Below are 18,988 nucleotides of genomic sequence, written 5' to 3'. Positions count from 1 at the left end.
GCTGCTTTCATGTAACATGTTTAAAAGAAAAAAGTTAGAATGACTTAAAGGAGACAAGACCTTTTCATACAACTGTGGAATGGTGAGTTGTACTAAAACTTCTCAGGGTGCTAGTTCAGGCTTGGCTCACTCAAGGGTGATGTACCTAAGCACACTATAATCAAAACCAAACCAGAATTTACACTACTGTCTGCGACAGCCTTTCAGAACCACATACCAAACTGTGGATCATTTTGGATCCTGCCTTCTGTGCTTTCCTTTCCTTTTCCCCATTTATAAAACAAGTACAAAAGTGCTAGCCCTGTTAAGTCATGTAAAAAAATGCCATGAAAGATCAAGAAGTGCTGAATTTCTATGGTGAAAAGGGATAACGTAGGTATTTTAGAGTGTCAAGACTTGGAAAGTAGTTACATTCTTTGCTGTAGATGTCTATGTGCATTGACACCCCCCCCCCCCCCCAGACCACCACGTAGTGCTTACCTCTCTCTGATTATAGGGGACTCAGCCTCCTAACTGTATCCTCTCTGCTGCACTTAAAATGGATAAAGCAACCAAAACCAGATTGTCCCATGCAGAAAAAAGTTTCAGCTGAGACAAAATAATAGCTACAGAGAAACACTTCTTTTAATAAGCTTTACAAAAACTCAACTTACTTGGTAAGCCTTGCAATTTGCCATTTCAGTTTCATGTAAGCATCGTTAGAAGCAAGCCATGTAACATTTGAAACTCTAGCACTGTCTATGTCCTGTTTCCAGCAGCATGGCTTCAAGTAGTAGTTTGCTGCTGTTCTCAATGTAAGGCTGGTATAACCATGATGATAAATAGACCATCAGCAGATCCTGGTCAGCAGAATGAGCAATTTCTTGTACAATTGTTTGCTTGAGTTGTAGTTCCTTCTTGTACATTTCAGAAAGCTTCAGAGAAACTTCATCTGAAATGGATTGAAAAACCTTTCACACCGACCAGAACATTTCAGCAACTCTCTGAAAGTTAAATTATACTTGTAATATATTGACCATTAACCCCCCCCACCTTATATAAACTATTTGGCGTATTTAGACTAGACATCTTGCTGTTTACAGCATTAATAACATTTGTACACTAGAATATAAAATGCTAAACCATTTCCTCAGCTTTTGGATATATTCTATACGCTTGTAATTTTGACTTGAATCAACTTTTAATTCTAGAATAAGCAGAGGTGTTGAATCTCAGGGCCCACTATAAAATTCAGGGCCCACTATAAAATTAACAATTATAGCTATTCTTTCAAATAACTGAAATTTGATCTTAAAAATTGGTAATGCTAACCTGAAATACAAGCTTCACATTTTAGAGTCACTGTTGATTTTAGCTAATCTAAAGGATGCCCTCACATGCTGTCAGGCACTTTAGCAATGCATGATCACCAATGAGTGATACTGATCGTGAAAAACAGCAGTAAAACAACACAACAGACCAAAACTGAAATAATGTAAAAGCCAATATTGTTACTAGTTATGTTAGTAATACTGATAGGGGGGCTGAAATATATCTATGTAATAATCTTTAATTGTTTGGCTTTCTAAAAATAACCACACTTTATTTTTAGAGAGACACTGATCTTGTGTTTCTAACTTTACCTGAACTATCACTACCTTCAGGAGGATTTAGTCTTTCATGGAGTAGTGGGCATCATTAAATGATTCAGTCACAACGAGCATTTTGACAGCAGCTGCCTTTCTCATTCTTACCCTTTTAAGCTGGCAGAAACTAGTACATAAGTTTCCCACTACCTTCTGGTAGCGAAGTAAGAAGCAGGCTTTCACAAAGGTATGACTTTTACTTCACACAGAAAGCTGTTGGTTTGCATGCAACCAGGCTTCTCTCTAATTCAAACAGTCTAAAATCTGCGGTAATACCAGTCAGGAGGCAGTATCTTTTGTCATCAAGTGAATGCTAAAAGGATTGATATTAACAATAGACAGTAATTGAACATTTCCTTGCTTGTCTTGACTGACATTGAGATCAGAGGTATTTTAATTCAGCTGCCTGAGAAATAACTGAGGTATAGCTTGCTCTTTGCATTCAAGGATTTCATTTCAGTGTCAAGTAACAAGTCAAGTCAGTTAAGCCTACGGCTTAACACTACCAAGTTGCAAATATGTCTCTCCCTACAAAGGATGTGGCTGTTGCAGCTTGGACACTGTAAGCTGCTGACGAGTTTAGGTTTATGCTGTAATTGTTGCATGTCAGACAATGCCTGGCAATCCATACAAGCAGTCATCAGCAGTAACCCTAAGCCAAGTGCAGCATCCATGTGTTTATTGATTAGTCAATTAAAAAGGAGACAATTCTCTCTCTCTTTCTCTCTCTCTCAGGCAAGGCATCCAGATAAAGGGGTTTATTTTTCAGTCCTAAATAGGATGACATCAACGACACAATGCAATTAGCTAAGATAATCAATGTTTTACTTACAGAAGTATGGTGTAGGCCATGTATGAAAGAAGGGTGCTGTGCAATTCCCAGCTCCGTGGTGGAATGTTTCCAAGTCACAGATTGCTTTAGTAGTCAAAGCAAGCTTTTCCATTTTCAGTTGTATTTTTGTCTGAAAATGATGAACATGTAATGTTAATGAACATCTCAGGAACATGAGGCTACTATAAACTTAAAATATTTTTTAAAACAATGTCTTAAATTTTTAAAACGATTTAATTTTTTAAAAACTATTTCTGAAGATTATTTAGTTTTAACATTTCTAACTCACTTTTTTAAACTCCAGACAGGGATCAAAGCTGGATTTTACACAAAGATTTAATATGAGATACCCTAAAATTCTGAATGCCGCAGATATGACTTAGTGACTCTTGTTTCCTCCATGTAGAAATATATTAAAGCCCTCTTGCATTTTTTCACCTTTCTTTGGGTTTTTCCTGTAGCAGTTTAGTACTGGGGAAAAACATCAGACTGTTTATGAACAAGTGTGGCACGAGCCCTATAAACACATGCATTCTTACATTACCATATCAAGATGACTTGAATTTGATTTCAAAAGCCCAGTGGCAGGTGAGAAAAGCAGCTCAAGCTACTACTGACAATGTATCTAGGCTGATTTAACAACTTGCTTCAAAAAACAGGTCATTTAATCCACTTCCTTCATGCTCATCTGACTTTGTGCATTACTGATGGGGACTAATATTTACAACAAAATAGAGCTTACAGGGAGTATCTTTAAGTCAATAAGTGAAAATATAGATCATAGAATCACCTAGGTTGGAAAAGACCTTTGAGATCATCAAGTCCAACCCTTAACCCTGAACTAAAAAGTCCATCGCTAAACCACGTCGCTAAACACCACATCTACGTGTTTTTTAAACACCTCCAGGGGTGGCGATTCCACCACCTCCCTGGGCAGCCTGTTCCAACGCTCGACAACCCCTTCAGTGAAGAAATTTTTCCTAATATCTAATCTAAACCTTCCCTGGCATAACTTGAGGCCATTTCCTCTTGTCCTATTACTTGCTGTCTGGGAGAAGAGACTGACCCCCACCGGCCTATAGCCTCCTTTCAGGTAGTTGTAGAGAGCAATAAGGTCCCCCCTGAGTCTCCTCCTCTCCAGACTAAACAACCCCAGTTCTCCCACCTGCTCCTCATAAGACCTGTACTCCAGACCCTTCACCAGCCTCGTTGCCCTTCTCTGGACGTGCTCCAGCACCCCTGTGTCCCTCTTGAAGTGAGAGGCTGAACACAGGTGAATACTGGACACAGTATTCAAGCTGCAGTCTCACCAGTGCCAAATACACATACGTGGGGACAATCACTTCCCTGGTCCTGCTGGCCACACTGTTTCTGATACAAGCCAGGATGCTACTGGCCTTCTTGTCCACCTGGGCACACTGCTGGCTTATGTTCAGCTGGCTGTCAACCAGCACTACCGGGTGTTTTTCCAACAGCCTGCTTTCCAGCCATTATTTCTATAAACTCATAAGCTGGTACAAACTAATAAGGAATGAAAAATATCTGTAGTAGCTATGTTTAGTACCCGGTCTCTAACACTGGTTGCTTAGACTCCTATTACTTGGGAGTAATAAACAACTGCATCAACACACTTAGCAGTCTGAAAACAAAACTACCTCAAGGGAAAAAAACAGAAAAAACCCTCCAAATTACTGTTACCTTTTCCCACAGAACAAAGTTTGAGGAAAATCCAGCTGCTTTCCTGCTTATTCTAAATACTGGACTAGTATCCTCTCTATACAAAAGAATAGATCTATCATCTTTTTAATGGGCCTCCACTTTGGCAGAAGTCTGTAAAAGTTATTTTTAATAAGAAATTTAAATTACAGTATCAGGCAAAAAAATACTCCTTTTGCTCTCTGTCAAACTGATAGGTGACATTAATTCATAGCAATGTATACAGAAAAAAGGTGGGTTACATACTAATTATCTTACTCCACTCTCTAGAGGAGTTCTGCACAGAAAATGCAGGTAGGCGGACTAAAAATACAACTGCATTATGTCTGATCAAAGACAGCTGCAAGGATATGATGGCAGGTAAAGCACTGCTTCATGCTTTGTTGTTTGTTTTGTTCTAAACAGAGGGAATATTCAGGATGAGAAAACAGCTGCAGTTTTAGAATGCATTTTTGTATGATTCGTTTTCAGAAGATCACTTTATAAAAGGAGATTCAGAATTATAAGCAGAAAGCAGATGTAAAACCAAATTTCAAATTTGCCAATCAAGAAAATTAATGGTGCATGCCAGATTTATAATCATTTGGGTCTGAAGCCAAAGAAGTGTGAATAAAAAAATCCCAATTTTCTGTTTACAACAAATACTTGAGGGCATTTCCTTAAGTCATACTTCAACACACTTGGAATTGATTCATATTGACTAAGACTGAAAAATGGGTGTTACCATATGCTTTAAGGTCTCAACTAATTCTGCACAGAAATTGTCGAGTTCTTCGTTGTATTTTGGAGCTGACTTTTCAGATCCTGTGGCACTGTTATCACATGCTATCTCTAGTTTGTTGTCTTCAAATCTAAAACAGAAACATTAGGCAGAGTAAACAACTGCATACAGCTTTACTTGAGATGTGCAGATTTAAAATCCATGTGGTCTGATCCTACAAAATCTCTCTTTCACAGGCTGATCATGAGAATTCCTAAATAAAAATAGTAAAAGAGATAGCTAGCCATGTGAGCAGTTGGAGTTGGTACCATAATCTTCGGAGGAACATAGAATTACTCTACCTTAGAGCACGTGCTTGAGAAAACAGTTGCAGGTGTTAAGATAACACCTCTTCCCACTTTACTTTCCCCCTGTGTTGGAGGTTATTCTCTGATAACGGACAAGATATGCCCAGGCTTCAGCTGCTCCAGATTGGTGCCTCACTACAAACTCACCTTCATGCACAATTTAAGCTAAGACATTTAACTGTGAACCCAGAGCAGCTAATGTGCAGACACCTATCCTGTCTTACTGACTTTTCCACAGAAGCTGTAAATTTAGGGGAGAAGGAACTGCTAGAAAGTGAAAGCAACACCTGACACCATTACAGCAAAATATTCCTGAACTTGTACCTGTCAGAATCCTGTCAGACAAACCCTGTTCAGCTGTCAGGGCTCTGAAGTTTCTTCACAAAACCATTAGTTACAGGTTTTTCTTTACAGCATAAAGAGAACAGATCTACCAAAGCTGGGTTTTGGTTTTGGAAGTTTTTGTTTTGTGGTGTTTTGAGTTTTTTTGTTTTGTTTTTTGTTTTTTATCAGCACTGTTATAACTTTTTTGTCCCTATAAATCACTGATTCTTTCTTAAAATCTGCTGAATTTTTGACTTGAGTAAAATTTGGTAACAATGGCCTTTGTAAATATGCAAAAAGAGTAAGGGAACCCATATAGGCTGAGATCTATAGGGTTAGATTCTAACTTCGTACATTCTAGAAGTTTTTAAACTATGTTATGCATGACTATGTATAATAAACATTTTCAATTTCTTGCAAATATAATTACTTTATGAGATTAATTTAATCTTTGAGACATTTATTATTTGCATGTAAATAGATCACGTAACCAACAAGTGTAAGGGCCGAGTTTGATCTCAGTTAGCTTATCCAGACACGTTCTTTCCCCCATTTCCAAAAAAAAGAACTTTCTAGTGAAGAAAACTGATAAATTTCTCAATAAACACAATCTTTATGCTGTCTTTACTTGTATTATCATACTTACTGCTCACTGATCTTCATGTTGACTATTTTGTTTGCAACAGTAAATCCACTATCATTCAGTCTCTCCCATTTCATCATTAAATTATGCCAGTCTGCTGCATTATCTTTAATTTTTCTTGCACTGACAGATAAAACAGGTCTTCTTGGAGTACCATCAGCAGGACTTTTTGCTGTATGAGAAAATAAAGAAATTCAAGCCATTTAAAGCATACAGAAATAAAACAGTGTGCTTTGACAGCTGTTTGTGTGAATTATTTCCTTGTTTTACTGCTGAATATGGATTAAAGTAAAATGGATTTTACACTAGCTGTCTTCAGTCATAAAATCTAATTCCTCATCTGTCAGCCTTACTACTATTGACAAGAAAATAATGTTATTAAAAAAATGCAGGCACGTTCTGAGATGTGGTATTGCAACATGGACAGTAGTGGCTTTGCAGTACTAATCTAGCAGTCTTCCGTCAACGTACAACAGTCAAACGCTAACGCAGTGTATGACGATAAGAAATCATGGCAGTGATTACTGTACCCGCACAGCACTCATGCTGCGAACATCTGAATTAATTCCCATCAGCACGTGAGCTTGAAGTGTTTGGGAGAATGCTGGATCCTACAGAAGATGGTGGGTGCTTTACCCCCGAGCATAAAGCCCACATTTTACAAGGTGTCCTTTGAGGCCAACACAGCAACAGGAATCCACTGCGCATTACTCCCTTGGCAGGCCAGCATCACCTCAGCGGGAGGGCTGCTGTCACCTCATGTCACCTTAGCAGGTGTGCTGCTGTCACCTCAGCGGGAGGGCTGTGGCAGCCCTGCCCGCCCAGCCCGCACCACCACACCTTCACGCCTCGGGAAGGCAGGCGGCTGCGAGGGTGGCTCGAAGCTAAGAAATGCCACCCAACGCTCTGCTTGCGCCTTGGCTACTTTTAACTTTTATTCACAGAGACACTTGTAACTGGTCACACGCGCGAAGCCCACACACGTAGCGAGACACAGGTGTCATTCACCTCCCCCGGGGCCATGCGCGACGTGCTGGGCACCTTCCTCACCCGCACCACGCGCGACAGCGACAGGCCGGCGGGCTGGCAGGGCACCACACACACAGGCACACACACTAATTTACTTAGGAAGCCCCCGGCCCCGGTCCCTGGCTGCTCCCCGCTGCCCCTCACTCTCACCCCGGGGAAGGACCGGCCCCGGCCGTTGCCGCCGCTCGGCTGGGCGGGAAGCAACCCCCTCCCCCGCACTCCCTCACTCACCCGCCATGGCGGCGCCCGCCGCCCGCGGAAGTGCGCTCACGTCCGGCCCCGCCCAGGCCCAGGCCCGGCCCCGCCGAGCGGCGCAGGCAGCCGGGGGCGCCGCCGCTGCTGCCTCGGGGCCTGGGCGACGCCGCGCTCTCTTCCTCCGCCCCGCCGCTACCTATGGCCGCTCCGCGCTCCTGAGGCGGTGAGTATAGCCGCGTCTCCGCGGAGACGGGTAGGAACCGCCTGAAGGCCCGCTCTCCGGCTCTCGTTTCCCTCTCCGGTCGCCGCCATCGAGGCCTGCCGTGGCCGCTTGTTGCGGGTGAGCCCGGTGTGGTGAGGCGGAGCGGGCTGGCTCTCCCGCCCGTGCCCCGGCGGCTCGTCTTGGGAGAGCGCCCGCGTCAGGGCGCGCTGCGGGGCTCCGGGAGGGTGGCGGTGGGGCGGCCGTTGCGCGGCTGCGGGGACTTCGCCGCCGGTGGCAACACCGCCATGGGCTGAGGTAAAGGCGGCGGGAGAGCGGGGCGGCGGGGCTGGCCGCCCGCCCGGGAGCCCGCGCCAGTGCTGTTCTTCCTCCCCTGTCAGGAGCTGCGACCCCTGAAGCGCTAGAAGGCAGCTCGTGAGGAAGGAATGGTTTGAAACACCGGCCGAAATGTAGAAATGCGTTTAAGTAAGGAAGGTTTCATAGGCAAACTGGGTGTCCCAAGAGCATCGGAGCGAGTAAAGCCAGGTTCCTACTGCCCCTCTCGGCGTACCTGCATGCACAGGACCCCGGGTGCTCCTTTTCCTGGCCTTTCCATCCCTGTCACCTGGGTTTGTTGTTTTGGTTTTGTTTGGTTGGCTTTTTTCTTTGAAAAAAAAAACAACCCACCACTCTCTTCTGAGCCAAAAGTGCAACGTTTCAGGAGTCCTGTAAAGTGACGTATGGGTCAGTCAGGTGACTGCCACCTGTGTGCTGGCGGGTCCTCTGCCTGCCAGGGGTGCGCGTCACCATTCGCCCCTCTGCTTGGCACCTGTTTGCTGTGAAAAGCTCTGGAGATGTGGCAGTTGTGTGGCCTGCTCCTCAGGCTAAAAATGTGGGAAGAATCAGAGAATGAAACCGCTTTTCTTTTTAGTTAGCAGGATCTAGCTGAGATGAGAGGCTGTTGTGTTTAGTGGTGGTTATATATATGAGTTTGTCCGTACTCTGAAGAGCTTAAATTCAAGTTTTTATGCCAAAGAATATAAAACTCCAGAGCTGTTGTCCCTCATGTACACACAGGACACGGGCTCAGAGAAATGCGGTGATAGCTTTAGCCTCCTGCAGTCAATCTGTGGCATACCCTGGCACTGAACCTTTAACCACTGCCTATCTGTTTAACCATGGGATTATCTCTCACGTTAGTTGCCTCTGTTAGGCAGCGTTGAGCCCTATTTCTGTAACCAGCGAAATTTTTTTAAAAATTGCTTTTCAAAACATGGCCTTGAATGCAATATTTAAAAGCTTGTTGGGAACTTTGTGAGTTGAGAAGGAAGGACTGTCTTTGGTGATTGTTTTTGATGTGCAACATAAGGTATTTTTCTCTATCTCTGCTGCAGGGTAACTGCTTAGCACAAGCTGATTTGCACTATACAGCTGTTACGTACTTCAGAGTAGCTGTGGCTGACGCAGAGTGAACATGTGTGTCCAGTTCCAAAATCTGTCTGAGAAAATAGATTATATCCACTGTTTGGCTTTGATCAATAAAGTAGGAAAAACAGATAACAAATAATCCTCAAGCTGTTAATAAAAAGACTACATGTGATACACAACTGTGAGTAGGGGGATGTTGAAGACTTCAGGCTCAAAAGCAGAGAATCGTGGTGTTTATGCAGTTTTTGAATATATAGACCATATTGCAATTCTCTAGTCCTTTATACATTTGTTTTGTGTAGATAAAATTACTTAATTAGCAGTATTTTTAGGAAAGTGATGATTTGAGCTTTCAGTTTTCATGTAAGCAATGCAAATGTTTTGTTAGTCTGTAAACTACTCAAGATGAAACTAATTTGTGTATGATGGCAAGAAAATTATAGTTTATTAATACATTTTTTTATTGTACAGGGTGAATGGGTTATAGAGAACAAAACTTAATTTCACTTTTTTACAGCTTTGCCATCAGAGAGTATTGAAATCAGATCATACGTAAGTTTTACAAAGAGTGAGAACCCTAACCTGACAGCAGATTTTTTTAAGTTGACTTAGTATATGACAAGAAATAATTCCTCCCAGTGTTTTCTGTGGAGGAAAAACGCCCTATCAAACTCTCCCTTTTTTCTCTTTTTAAATTAAATATAAACTTAGAAAACATGCATCAGGTGGCAGATAGGATTGTTGTAGAGGAAAGAGTTAACAGTCTTTTTTCTGGACAGGACGCATTTCCATAATTCCATAGTTTTTAATGAATTATTATGTTTTTAACAGTTTAATTGAGCTGGAAGGATAAGTGATGGGAACAAAGAGAGAGAATGAATTTGGAGGACTTGCAAGGTTCTTTGGCAACTGGCAAGTGTGAGAGAGTTCCAGCTACAAAAGCAGCTTCGGATGATGACAGATGTGAATTGTAGGAGTGACAAAAGGGACTTAAAAAACAAAATATATGAAATTTATGAGGCAGTAGCTGGGCAGTGGTAGAAGTTGAGATTAGACAGAGGAAGACTTATATATCTGAGACTCAGGACAAAGGCTGGGGTTTATTTTACCAGAAAAAAAAGAAAAAGAAAAAAAGGGCCAGCAGCTAGTAAAATTACTAAACTGGCAAAACAGCATGTTTATAACAGCAAACAAGAGACTTCAGCAGTGGGTTCTCTTTTTATTTAGTTGACTGTGGATAGAAGGTATGCATGATAGAAGCAATGCTGAAGGACAGGGCAGGAGACCTACAATATAAGATAGGAAATAGGTGGTGTGTGAAAATACTGTAAAAGAATGTTGATGCACTGAGGTTATCTGTTAACTTAGTAAGCAACTCTGAAAGGAACTCTTTATTCAGAGATAATTTGGACATGTTCATCAGCCAATCCTTGTGATACTTTATAAAATAGGTGTCATGACAGTAAACACTGGAGAAGAGTAGGATTAATTTCTAAGCTCTAGCAAGCAATAAAATTTATCACAATTAAGAACATCTAATAACTGCACTGGCTTATTTACTGGCAGTTTTTGTAACAGAAATAAAATGTGGGTCCAGTAACCAATCTTTATTCCTGCAGTCTTGTCTAGCATGGGCTTGAATGGGTAACGTCATGCAAGTAATCCTTTTGGATTTAGTGGCATTGTATGTTGACAGCAAGTGTTTCAGGGCCCAAAGCCTGTGTGCTGAATCCTCTTGCACAGCAACTGCAGTAGTTTGAAAACTGAGACATCAGAGGTTTTCACAGTAATAGAGATATTAAACTAAAGCAGCTATATTTTTTCTGATTTAGTTGATATACACCATAAGCAATGTGTGAAGCTGCCAAACAAATACCATTTTCTATCCTTAGGCCCTATTATGCCTAGTTTTTATTTCTCTATCTCACAAATTGCAGTAGGAATACTTTACAGAATAATTTTGAGCATTTAGAAGTGTTTCAACTGGCATATTTCTGTTTTTCATTTCTCTAAGGAAGTTATAACTCTGCCGAAGCTTAAAAAATCTTCAATGTTACAGGCTTAACAACCATAGAAAACTTTAATCTTTGCAGAAATCCAAAATTCTTGTCTTGGGAAACTGAAGGTATTTTTGGCAGATTCTAAACATCTGTTAGATTAATCAGGCTTGCTTGTGGCAAAACAAAATTCAAGAAGTAAAGTTTCTTTCCTTTTCCATGTTCCAAAGTCATCCATGAGGAGAACAGTTACTACTGCAAAGTATTCTTGTCAAGGCTGTCACCTCATGATGAGAAAAATTACTGGGTTTAATTAAATTTTTTGAATATTTTTACATATGTCATGGTTGTATCAGCTTTTTCTGAAGATACCAATATGTTATTACTATGATGAGCTCTGACTGCATTTTTTTTCTTGAAGGCAAACAGAATCTTTGTTTCCGTTACTCTTAGAAAGATGCCAGAATTGTTCCCTAAGTATATTTACAGTGTCACTCACCAGCATGAAATTATTTGCTTAACCGTAAAGGGAAACACAGGCATATGGTACTTTTTTCCATTTGCTCCTTATCTTTCAAAATTCAGTTGCTACATGGATATTTTCCTGGGTTGGCCAAACTGTGTTTTCTGTCATTTTTGCATTGCCTCTTTCTTCCCGCACTATTTAATTTTTTGGTTGTTATTTGATTGTATAGCAGACGTAGCTCTTAACTGAATTGTTTCTCAACTATGTTTTCCTTGGAGGTGTGGGGCATTAAGGAGCTGAGCATAAATAGTAGTTTGATGGTTTGGTCTTATAGCACTGTCTAATACAGTGAATATCCCATGCTCTCAGTGCTGGGAGGATTGAGGGTAGAGTTTGCAGATAGATGAGGAAATATACCACATGAATTGTTCAGTGTCAGAGCCCTTGTGGTTCTTTCACTAGCTAGACGAGAAGAAATGCTGCATTTGAACTCTACTTTGATGAGCTCACAGCACAACAAGAAGTGGTTAGCCCATATTTATGGTTACCATACATCTTTAGATATTGGCTGTACCTAAGGCATAAGCTTATTCTATAAAAACAGTTCTTCTAAGAATAATTTACATTTGCTAGAAGAGTTTAACTTGCTTTTTCTTTATACAAAACAAAACCTGAGAATTTCTACATCCCTACTTGCTACATTGTGGCTTTCTGTTAACCATTTACTCTTTCCAAAGAAGTTAATGACATGTCTTTTGCTTTTTGTCTTTCAGATTTCCTTATGTGGTCAAGTAGATGTGTTTATTTCAGCCTTAAAATTGCTGATGTCAGTGCTTGCTATGGCATCTCTGGCTTCACCGGTTATATTTAAGGAGTTTTGTCCCTTATATTATCTTCTCAATGCCATTCCTACAAAGGTCCAAAAAGGCTTTCGCTCTGTTGTGGTATACCTCACAGCACTTGATACCAATGGAGACTACATTGCCGTGGGGAGCAGCATTGGAATGCTTTATCTCTACTGCAGACATTTAAACCAGATGAAAAAATATAATTTTGAGGTAAATATCAACTTTTACTCTTCTCTCTTCTAATGAAGCTGAGTTGCTCAGAATTGAGCTGCTGTTTGTGTCTTATTAACTTTGTGAGTTTTATGTATGGTTTGTTTCAACAGGGGAAGTGTGAATCTATTACTTTTGTAAAGCTGTTGAGTTGTTTCGATGATCTAGTCGCTGTTGGTACAGCCTCAGGTCGGGTTGCGGTTTTTCAGCTTGTGTCTTCATTGCCTGGAAGAAACAAACAGGTAAATCTTTGCATTTGGCTAAACTCCTATGAGGTTTAGTATGGCAAATCCTAGTACAGTGTTAGCATGATTCTTTAGGGTAGTGAAAGTGAGATAATTTTGCCTGATGAAATATCTGTGAATGTGTTTTAGGCTTCATACATTAAGCTTATAAAAGCAATAATCTTAAGGCATACTTTTTATTACAAAAGATACGTTTAATCAAAAATGCTTTTTCAAAATGTCTCATTTATAATAAATGGCTGAGCTATTAGGTGGTGGGTTTTGTGGGTTTTTTGGTGGTGTGGGGTTTTTTGGGGTTTTTTTTTTGTGCTAAATAAAAATTAGAATGACCTGCACTTTTGTACTTGATCTCTCCAATTTATCAGTCAGAGTCACTGAATAGGTTTTGTGTCTCCATTTTCTCTTCTCCTCATTCATGTATTGCTTTGGTATTGTTTCACAGCTTCGGAGATTTGATGTTGCTGGTATCCACAAAAGTAGTATAACAGCTTTAGCTTGGAGTCCCAATGGAATGAAATTATTCTCGGGAGATGACAGAGGGAAGATTGTCTACTCTGCCCTAGACCTAGACCAGGTGAGCATTTATTATAGAGGCCTTAAATCTCATTTATAATTTTCTGAAAGAATGCTTGTGTGTTTAAATATTTAGCAGTTAGTTAAGTGTTTAGTATCACGTATTTAGTTGGCCTGCTTTATTGGTACACATACACTTGGCCAACTGTGCACACACCCAAGGAGATAGCCTTCGCAACTGCCTTACCTTTTAAAAAAATAATGGATTTTAAAAACAAAGTGGTGATCCTTCTTATTTTACCACGTTCCCGTCTGAAATGTCTGAAATATTTTCCTTCAGCTTTCAGCCAGTCTGTCTTTTGTTTGGAAAGGGTGCTTTTGAATGATGTGATGTTGCTGATTCACTGTATTGAAGAAGTACTTTTGTTCAGAATTGTTCAGTAACTCAGTGTAGAGTGTAGAATAAAGGTAATGTTTGGTTTCTGCTGGGTGACTAGCAGACTAGTCACGGGTAACTAGTGTTACCAGTAAATGGGATTTTGCTAAGGTCTTGTTAATACAGACCTGGGATGTCAGCAAAGTAAGTACTAACTTGAATTTCTGTATGGGAGAGAAGTTTAAATAACAGCCATTCTGATTTACCTACGATTGTCCCTCATTTGATTTGACAGAAAGGTTTAACATCTCCAAACGTAAATATTTTCTCAGCATTGTATGGCCTGGCAGTGGAGGAGAAGGAAGAAAACGTGCCCTAGGGTTCCTATTGATTTCAAGTGAAATGCGTTAGCTAATGGTCCAAGAGAAATCAGATTTCATAGTGTGCCACTGATACGCAGTCTGACTCCTCTCTTGTCTGCATAAGGGAACTCCACATTCATTAAACGAACTTTGTGCAGCCGTAGTTCAAAAGCTTTAGTTTATTTGTTTTCTCTTTCTTGGGCCTATTAACTTCTTTGCAGTGTTAGTTATTACTTTATATTTTTAGAAAGGTTGACTTGTGTTAATTGTATGTATCTTTAAAAGGGTATTTGCAACTCCAGCCTTGTATTGGAAGAGCCATCTTCAATCGTGCAGTTGGATTACAACCAGAAAGTGCTGCTTGTCTCTACTTTACAACGGACTCTACTTTTTTACACAGAAGAGAAATCTGTGAAGCAAGTCGGAACACAGCCCAGAAAAAAGTAACCCTCATAAAATCTTGGTGCAGGCACATCTATTAATTGTAGCTTTTCAGAGTAGATTACAGAAAGATTGATCTAAGCAAGTGAAATTAATACAACACAACAGTCTGCTCATAAAAAGTTATTGCAGTAGCTATGTGTGCTCAAACATGAAACAATTCTACCTACTTAAAAAGTACATGGTTGCAAATATGTCACAATCATATTTTCAGGGCAGTATTATGCAAAAAAATATTTAAGATGTTTTCTCATTTTTTTTAAACTGAAATCACCGCCAAACTTCCTCTGTGGTCCTTCTTGGTTTACTGTGACTTGTTCTGAGCAAGCATTGTGATCAGCTCCATCTAACGTGTGATGTAATATCTGATTCAAAAAGCAAGTCAGCACCCCAATTTCACTTATTCACTGAAGTGAATTAAAAGGGAAAATGCGTAGCAAGCACTTAGAGCTGACTCAAAGGCTAGGAACTTCTTGTATGACTTTCTGGCATCTTCTATTGTGTAATCTCTCTTGGATATGAAGGAAGAGGGCACCCAGTCTTAGAACAGCATGTCTGACTATATGTGGAAGTAGAGGAAATTGAAAGGTTTGTAAGGTATCTTTCAGGGATATGAGTTATAAGAGGAATACCAAGCACCCACCATCTTATGTACGAGGGGTTTTCTTGGGTGCTAGTAATAGTGGTTTTATGCATGAGACATGAAGATTTTAACATTTGAGGTCCATTCTGTGCTTCTTGCAAGGAGAGGTTATCAGTTTCTTAGCATTAGTTTGTGGTGTTTTTCTTGGTTTTTTTATTAATTCTGGGAGAAAGATTGACTGCATAGTAGGTTCTTTCTTGGATGGATAAAGTGTACTGTTAAGGCTATGGAGCTTATTAGGAGGAGTCATTTCACTTGCCTAATAGGTGTAGTGTGTGACATCTAAAGCTGAGGGAAAACTTGTTATTTGGAAGCACTGTTCTTGTGTTACTGTAACCAAATTTGTACTTCAGAGATTTGACCGAATACTTTGATTAAAGACTTTTATTTTTCATAATTTACATTTGTAAATTTGTGCTGTTAGTTTTAAAAATTGTTTCTAAGTGGAGTATATAGCTTTTAAAATAAATTCTTCTTTTTCATTTTAGCACTGGCAAATTTGGGGCATGTTTTATACCTGGCCTATGTAAACAGAGTGACCTGACGCTATTTGCTGCCAGACCTGGGCTTCGTCTCTGGAAGGCTGATGTTCATGGAACTGTTCAGGCCACATTCATATTGAAAGATGTATTTGCTGGAGGAATAAAAACTTTTGAACTGTATCCTCGTTTGGAACCACCTGACAGAGGAAGTTACAGCTCCCCAGAGAAACACCTTGGGCTTGTTTCGTGCTTTTTCCAAGAAGGATGGGTCCTGACCTGGAATGAATACAGCATCTACTTACTAGACACTGTGAACCAGGTAGATAAATGTTGTGGGTGCATATTTTGTTTGTTACTTGTTTTTGTTTGTGCTATGCCGTGAGACTGTCTTGGGGTTATTCATTACACTTCTATGGTTTAAATCTGTATTTAAACCTAACAAAGAAGACTTTATTCTCTCCCTCTTTGAGTTGTCATTGCAATGATAGGCTCACAAACTAGCTTGGTATATTATGCATAAAGATTAAATATATTTAAAACTTTCAGTCTGGATGTTAACATCATAATTTTGGTAGTTAGAAAAGCATATAAAAATTCAAATTAGTAATGCAAAAAAGAAGTTTTTAGGTTGATAAACGTGCCTGGAACTGCTGCTTCTTTCCTTTCTACTACTGTTGGTGTCTGCAAAAAACCAAGTACTACATTTTATTTGGTATAGAGTGAGCTGTTAGCTATTTTGTCTTCTTAAAAGTGTGTATGAAAGTGAATACAAGCTATTATCTTTTTTTCTAAATAGTTTTGAACATTTGTACTGTGACTCTTTTCTGCCACCAAATTGTATGTTAAGTTCTAGTTGTTGCTGTTAGTTTGGACAGAGAAAACTAATAGATGTAAATTAAAATTAGTACAAAAATTAGCAGCACCACAATTAAAGGGTGCTTTCTTGTTCCTTTTTTCTATTTTCTTTCTTTTTTATAAGATAAAATCTTTATTCTGTAACTATGTATGTTGATTAAATTCCAGTGAATGCTTTTGTTAAGAGCACCATCTTGTCCAAACAGTGTGTTTGATCTGATGCCAATTACTTCTTTCTGTGTTGACTCTTTATAGGCTTTGATTGGTGGCTTGGAAGGATATGGTGATATTGTGTCTGTGTCCTGTACCAACAATGAGATTTTTCTCTTAAAGGGAGATAGAGACATAATAAGAATTTCAAGTAGACCTGAAGGACTGTCATCAATAGGTTTGTATAGAGTAGCAAACTTTATGTACCCCATGCAACATGGTGCCTATTGTACTTCTTTAATACTAAAAAAGCCAAAGCCACAAACCAAAACCCCCACAAAAACCTTCAGGTTATTGCAAAAACATGCCAGATTCTGTAGAGTTACTTACCTGTTTCTACGAATTATATTTAGAGATCTGATTTATCTGCTCATCGGAGCTTGTGTTTTGGCTGCAGTGAGAATGGGGGTATTAAGAAATTATAGTTCCCTTTTTTTTGAGAGTGGATCATCATTATCCTAGCCAGGCATCTCTAATCTGTGCATTTGAGACCTTATTCTAAACCACAATGCTGAAGCAATCTGGATTCCTGATCGTGGTTATCTCTTTACTGATCAGTCTTAATTGTCTGAGCTGGAGATGCCAGAATATGTTGGTTCTGTGCCACCTGTCACCACCCACATTCTGGGGAAATCTCATCCTTCCCAGCAATGAAAAAGAAAGAATGGCAAAACCCCCAAATAATAGTCACTAAAATTCCAAAAATAAATTGAGAGTTTATTTTCTTATTTGTTGCCATCTGACTTCAGCATCTGTGTTACTAGAACTCACAAGACGGGGTTAATAATACTTCATTAATGATGGTGCTGTCTGATTTCTCAATCTTAAAGATTATAAACACCATTATACAGCATATTATGCTCACAGGTCTACTTACGCATGTAAAGTACTCCATCTTAGCTTTGTATTAGCAAAATGCTAGTAAATATGCTATGAAGTCTCACTGAATTCTAGAGAACTTTCTTATCACCATGTATTAGCAGTAGCTTTAGTCATTGAAGCAGTACTTTACTCATAAACTTTGAGGATTTTTTTATTATTTTAATCTTAGCATGCAGGTATATTTTGAAAGGAGCCTTATTGAAGTATATTTTCTTCTAATTACCACAGTGGTTAGTCTAGTAAATTTTCCTTGATTTCCACCCCCCCACCCCCCCCAACATACTGAATGTTTTAATGAAAAAGTTAAAGATACAGGGTGGCACTTCAGTGTGTTGCACTGTTGGGTCTTAGCTAAACACCTGTACCATTCTTCGTACCTAAACATAAATTCAGAATTTTGTTTAAAAAGTTTGATACAGGCTTTGGGGGATTGATGTTACTAAAATGATTTTATATAGATTTACTTACATGAAGTTTACATTGTGCATGTGGATATACATATTTGAAATGTTGTGAATTTAGAATATTTTTGCGTTGCATAAAGCTTCTTTTCTTTCAATACTCTCCAAGTACTATGCCTCTACTCATTTGATGCACTAATATTTATACTTCTGTTTTTCTTTTGGTCAGTTTCAGATGTGAATTCAAAATTGCTGAATCCTTTAACGGATACGAGTCCTAAATTGCTGACCCCGTTATCAGTAGTTGCATCTGTATCATCTAGCCCTTCAGTGGAAACAGATAAAAAAATGGTTACTTCCCCCTCAGTTATGGATGATAAAAATTACTCTTATTCTTTAGTGAAAGATGATCTGGAAACTCCAACGCTATCAGAGAAAAGTTTTGATAGAGTGGGAGACTTGAGCAGTGAGACAAGAAAAAGGGTCTGCTCTGTAGTAAGTGAATCAAGAAGCAGGAGCAGTTCAGTAAATTCTGTGGACAGTGGCTCTAGCTTTATGATATGTGCAGACCAACTTTCAGAAGCTCAGAGAGAAGGTCAACTTCCTTCACAACGGTTCAGCACAATCAGCTCTGAAGATTTTGATCAAGAACTGATTGTAAAGCCAATTAAAGTAAAAAAGAAAAAAAAGAAGAAACAGGGTAGGTCTAGCAGAACTTTCTCTGCCACTACTCATTATTAGAACATATCACTTCTGATATTACACATAAGAGAGTGTGTTTGACAGACTTCGTTTATATTGTATTGTCATGCTCTTGAGCTACATGAGTGGTTGTAGGGGGCTGTTTGTGTTTCAGATGAAAGACGGTTTTGAAAATGATAAATTGAAGTCTTTTTAGATGTATTTGTTTATTATTTTAACTTTGGTTTGCTTTGTGTAAACATGCTTAAGGTTCCAATGTATGGGTTAATGGCAACATACAGTGGACTCTGCTTCCA

The 18,988-nt window shown here is 39.5% G+C and overlaps 2 protein-coding genes across 12 annotated transcripts in view; one reads left to right on the top strand and one right to left on the bottom strand.

The window, feature by feature from the left end:
• Nucleotides 1–599: 599 nt before the first annotated feature.
• LOC119151210 (cyclin dependent kinase 2 interacting protein) lies at nt 600–7,597 on the bottom strand. Its single transcript, XM_037394846.1, has 5 exons — nt 7,469–7,597; nt 6,212–6,380; nt 4,898–5,024; nt 2,458–2,587; nt 600–931 (listed from the first exon to the last, which is right to left on the bottom strand). Exons 1-5 carry the CDS (start codon nt 7,473–7,475, stop codon nt 729–731), a joined length of 636 nt encoding a protein of 211 aa, XP_037250743.1. The 5' UTR covers nt 7,476–7,597; the 3' UTR covers nt 600–728.
• The window catches only part of TECPR2 (tectonin beta-propeller repeat containing 2), a 59,565-nt gene continuing 48,111 nt past the window's right edge, over nt 7,535–18,988 (top strand). For 10 of the 11 annotated variants that reach the window (XR_005105340.1, XR_005105339.1, XR_005105337.1 and 7 more), the window contains exons 1-8: nt 7,537–7,655; nt 12,296–12,580; nt 12,694–12,822; nt 13,268–13,399; nt 14,362–14,519; nt 15,649–15,961; nt 16,753–16,885; nt 18,220–18,690. Coding sequence is in view for 3 of the 11 variants with exons in the window: in XM_037394840.1 (XP_037250737.1) it covers nt 12,347–12,580; nt 12,694–12,822; nt 13,268–13,399; nt 14,362–14,519; nt 15,649–15,961; nt 16,753–16,885; nt 18,220–18,690 (1,570 nt within the window). In the remaining 8 variants the exon portion in view is untranslated. Of the gene's footprint in view, nt 7,656–12,295; nt 12,581–12,693; nt 12,823–13,267; nt 13,400–14,361; nt 14,520–15,648; nt 15,962–16,752; nt 16,886–18,219; nt 18,691–18,988 lie in introns of all 11 variants that reach the window. The other variant, XM_037394841.1, reaches the window with a different exon arrangement.

Source organism: Falco rusticolus, chromosome 7 (genome assembly GCF_015220075.1).
Source record: "Falco rusticolus isolate bFalRus1 chromosome 7, bFalRus1.pri, whole genome shotgun sequence".
NCBI classification, from domain to species: domain Eukaryota; kingdom Metazoa; phylum Chordata; class Aves; order Falconiformes; family Falconidae; genus Falco; species Falco rusticolus.
This window is presented reverse-complemented; position numbering and strand designations above follow the sequence as displayed.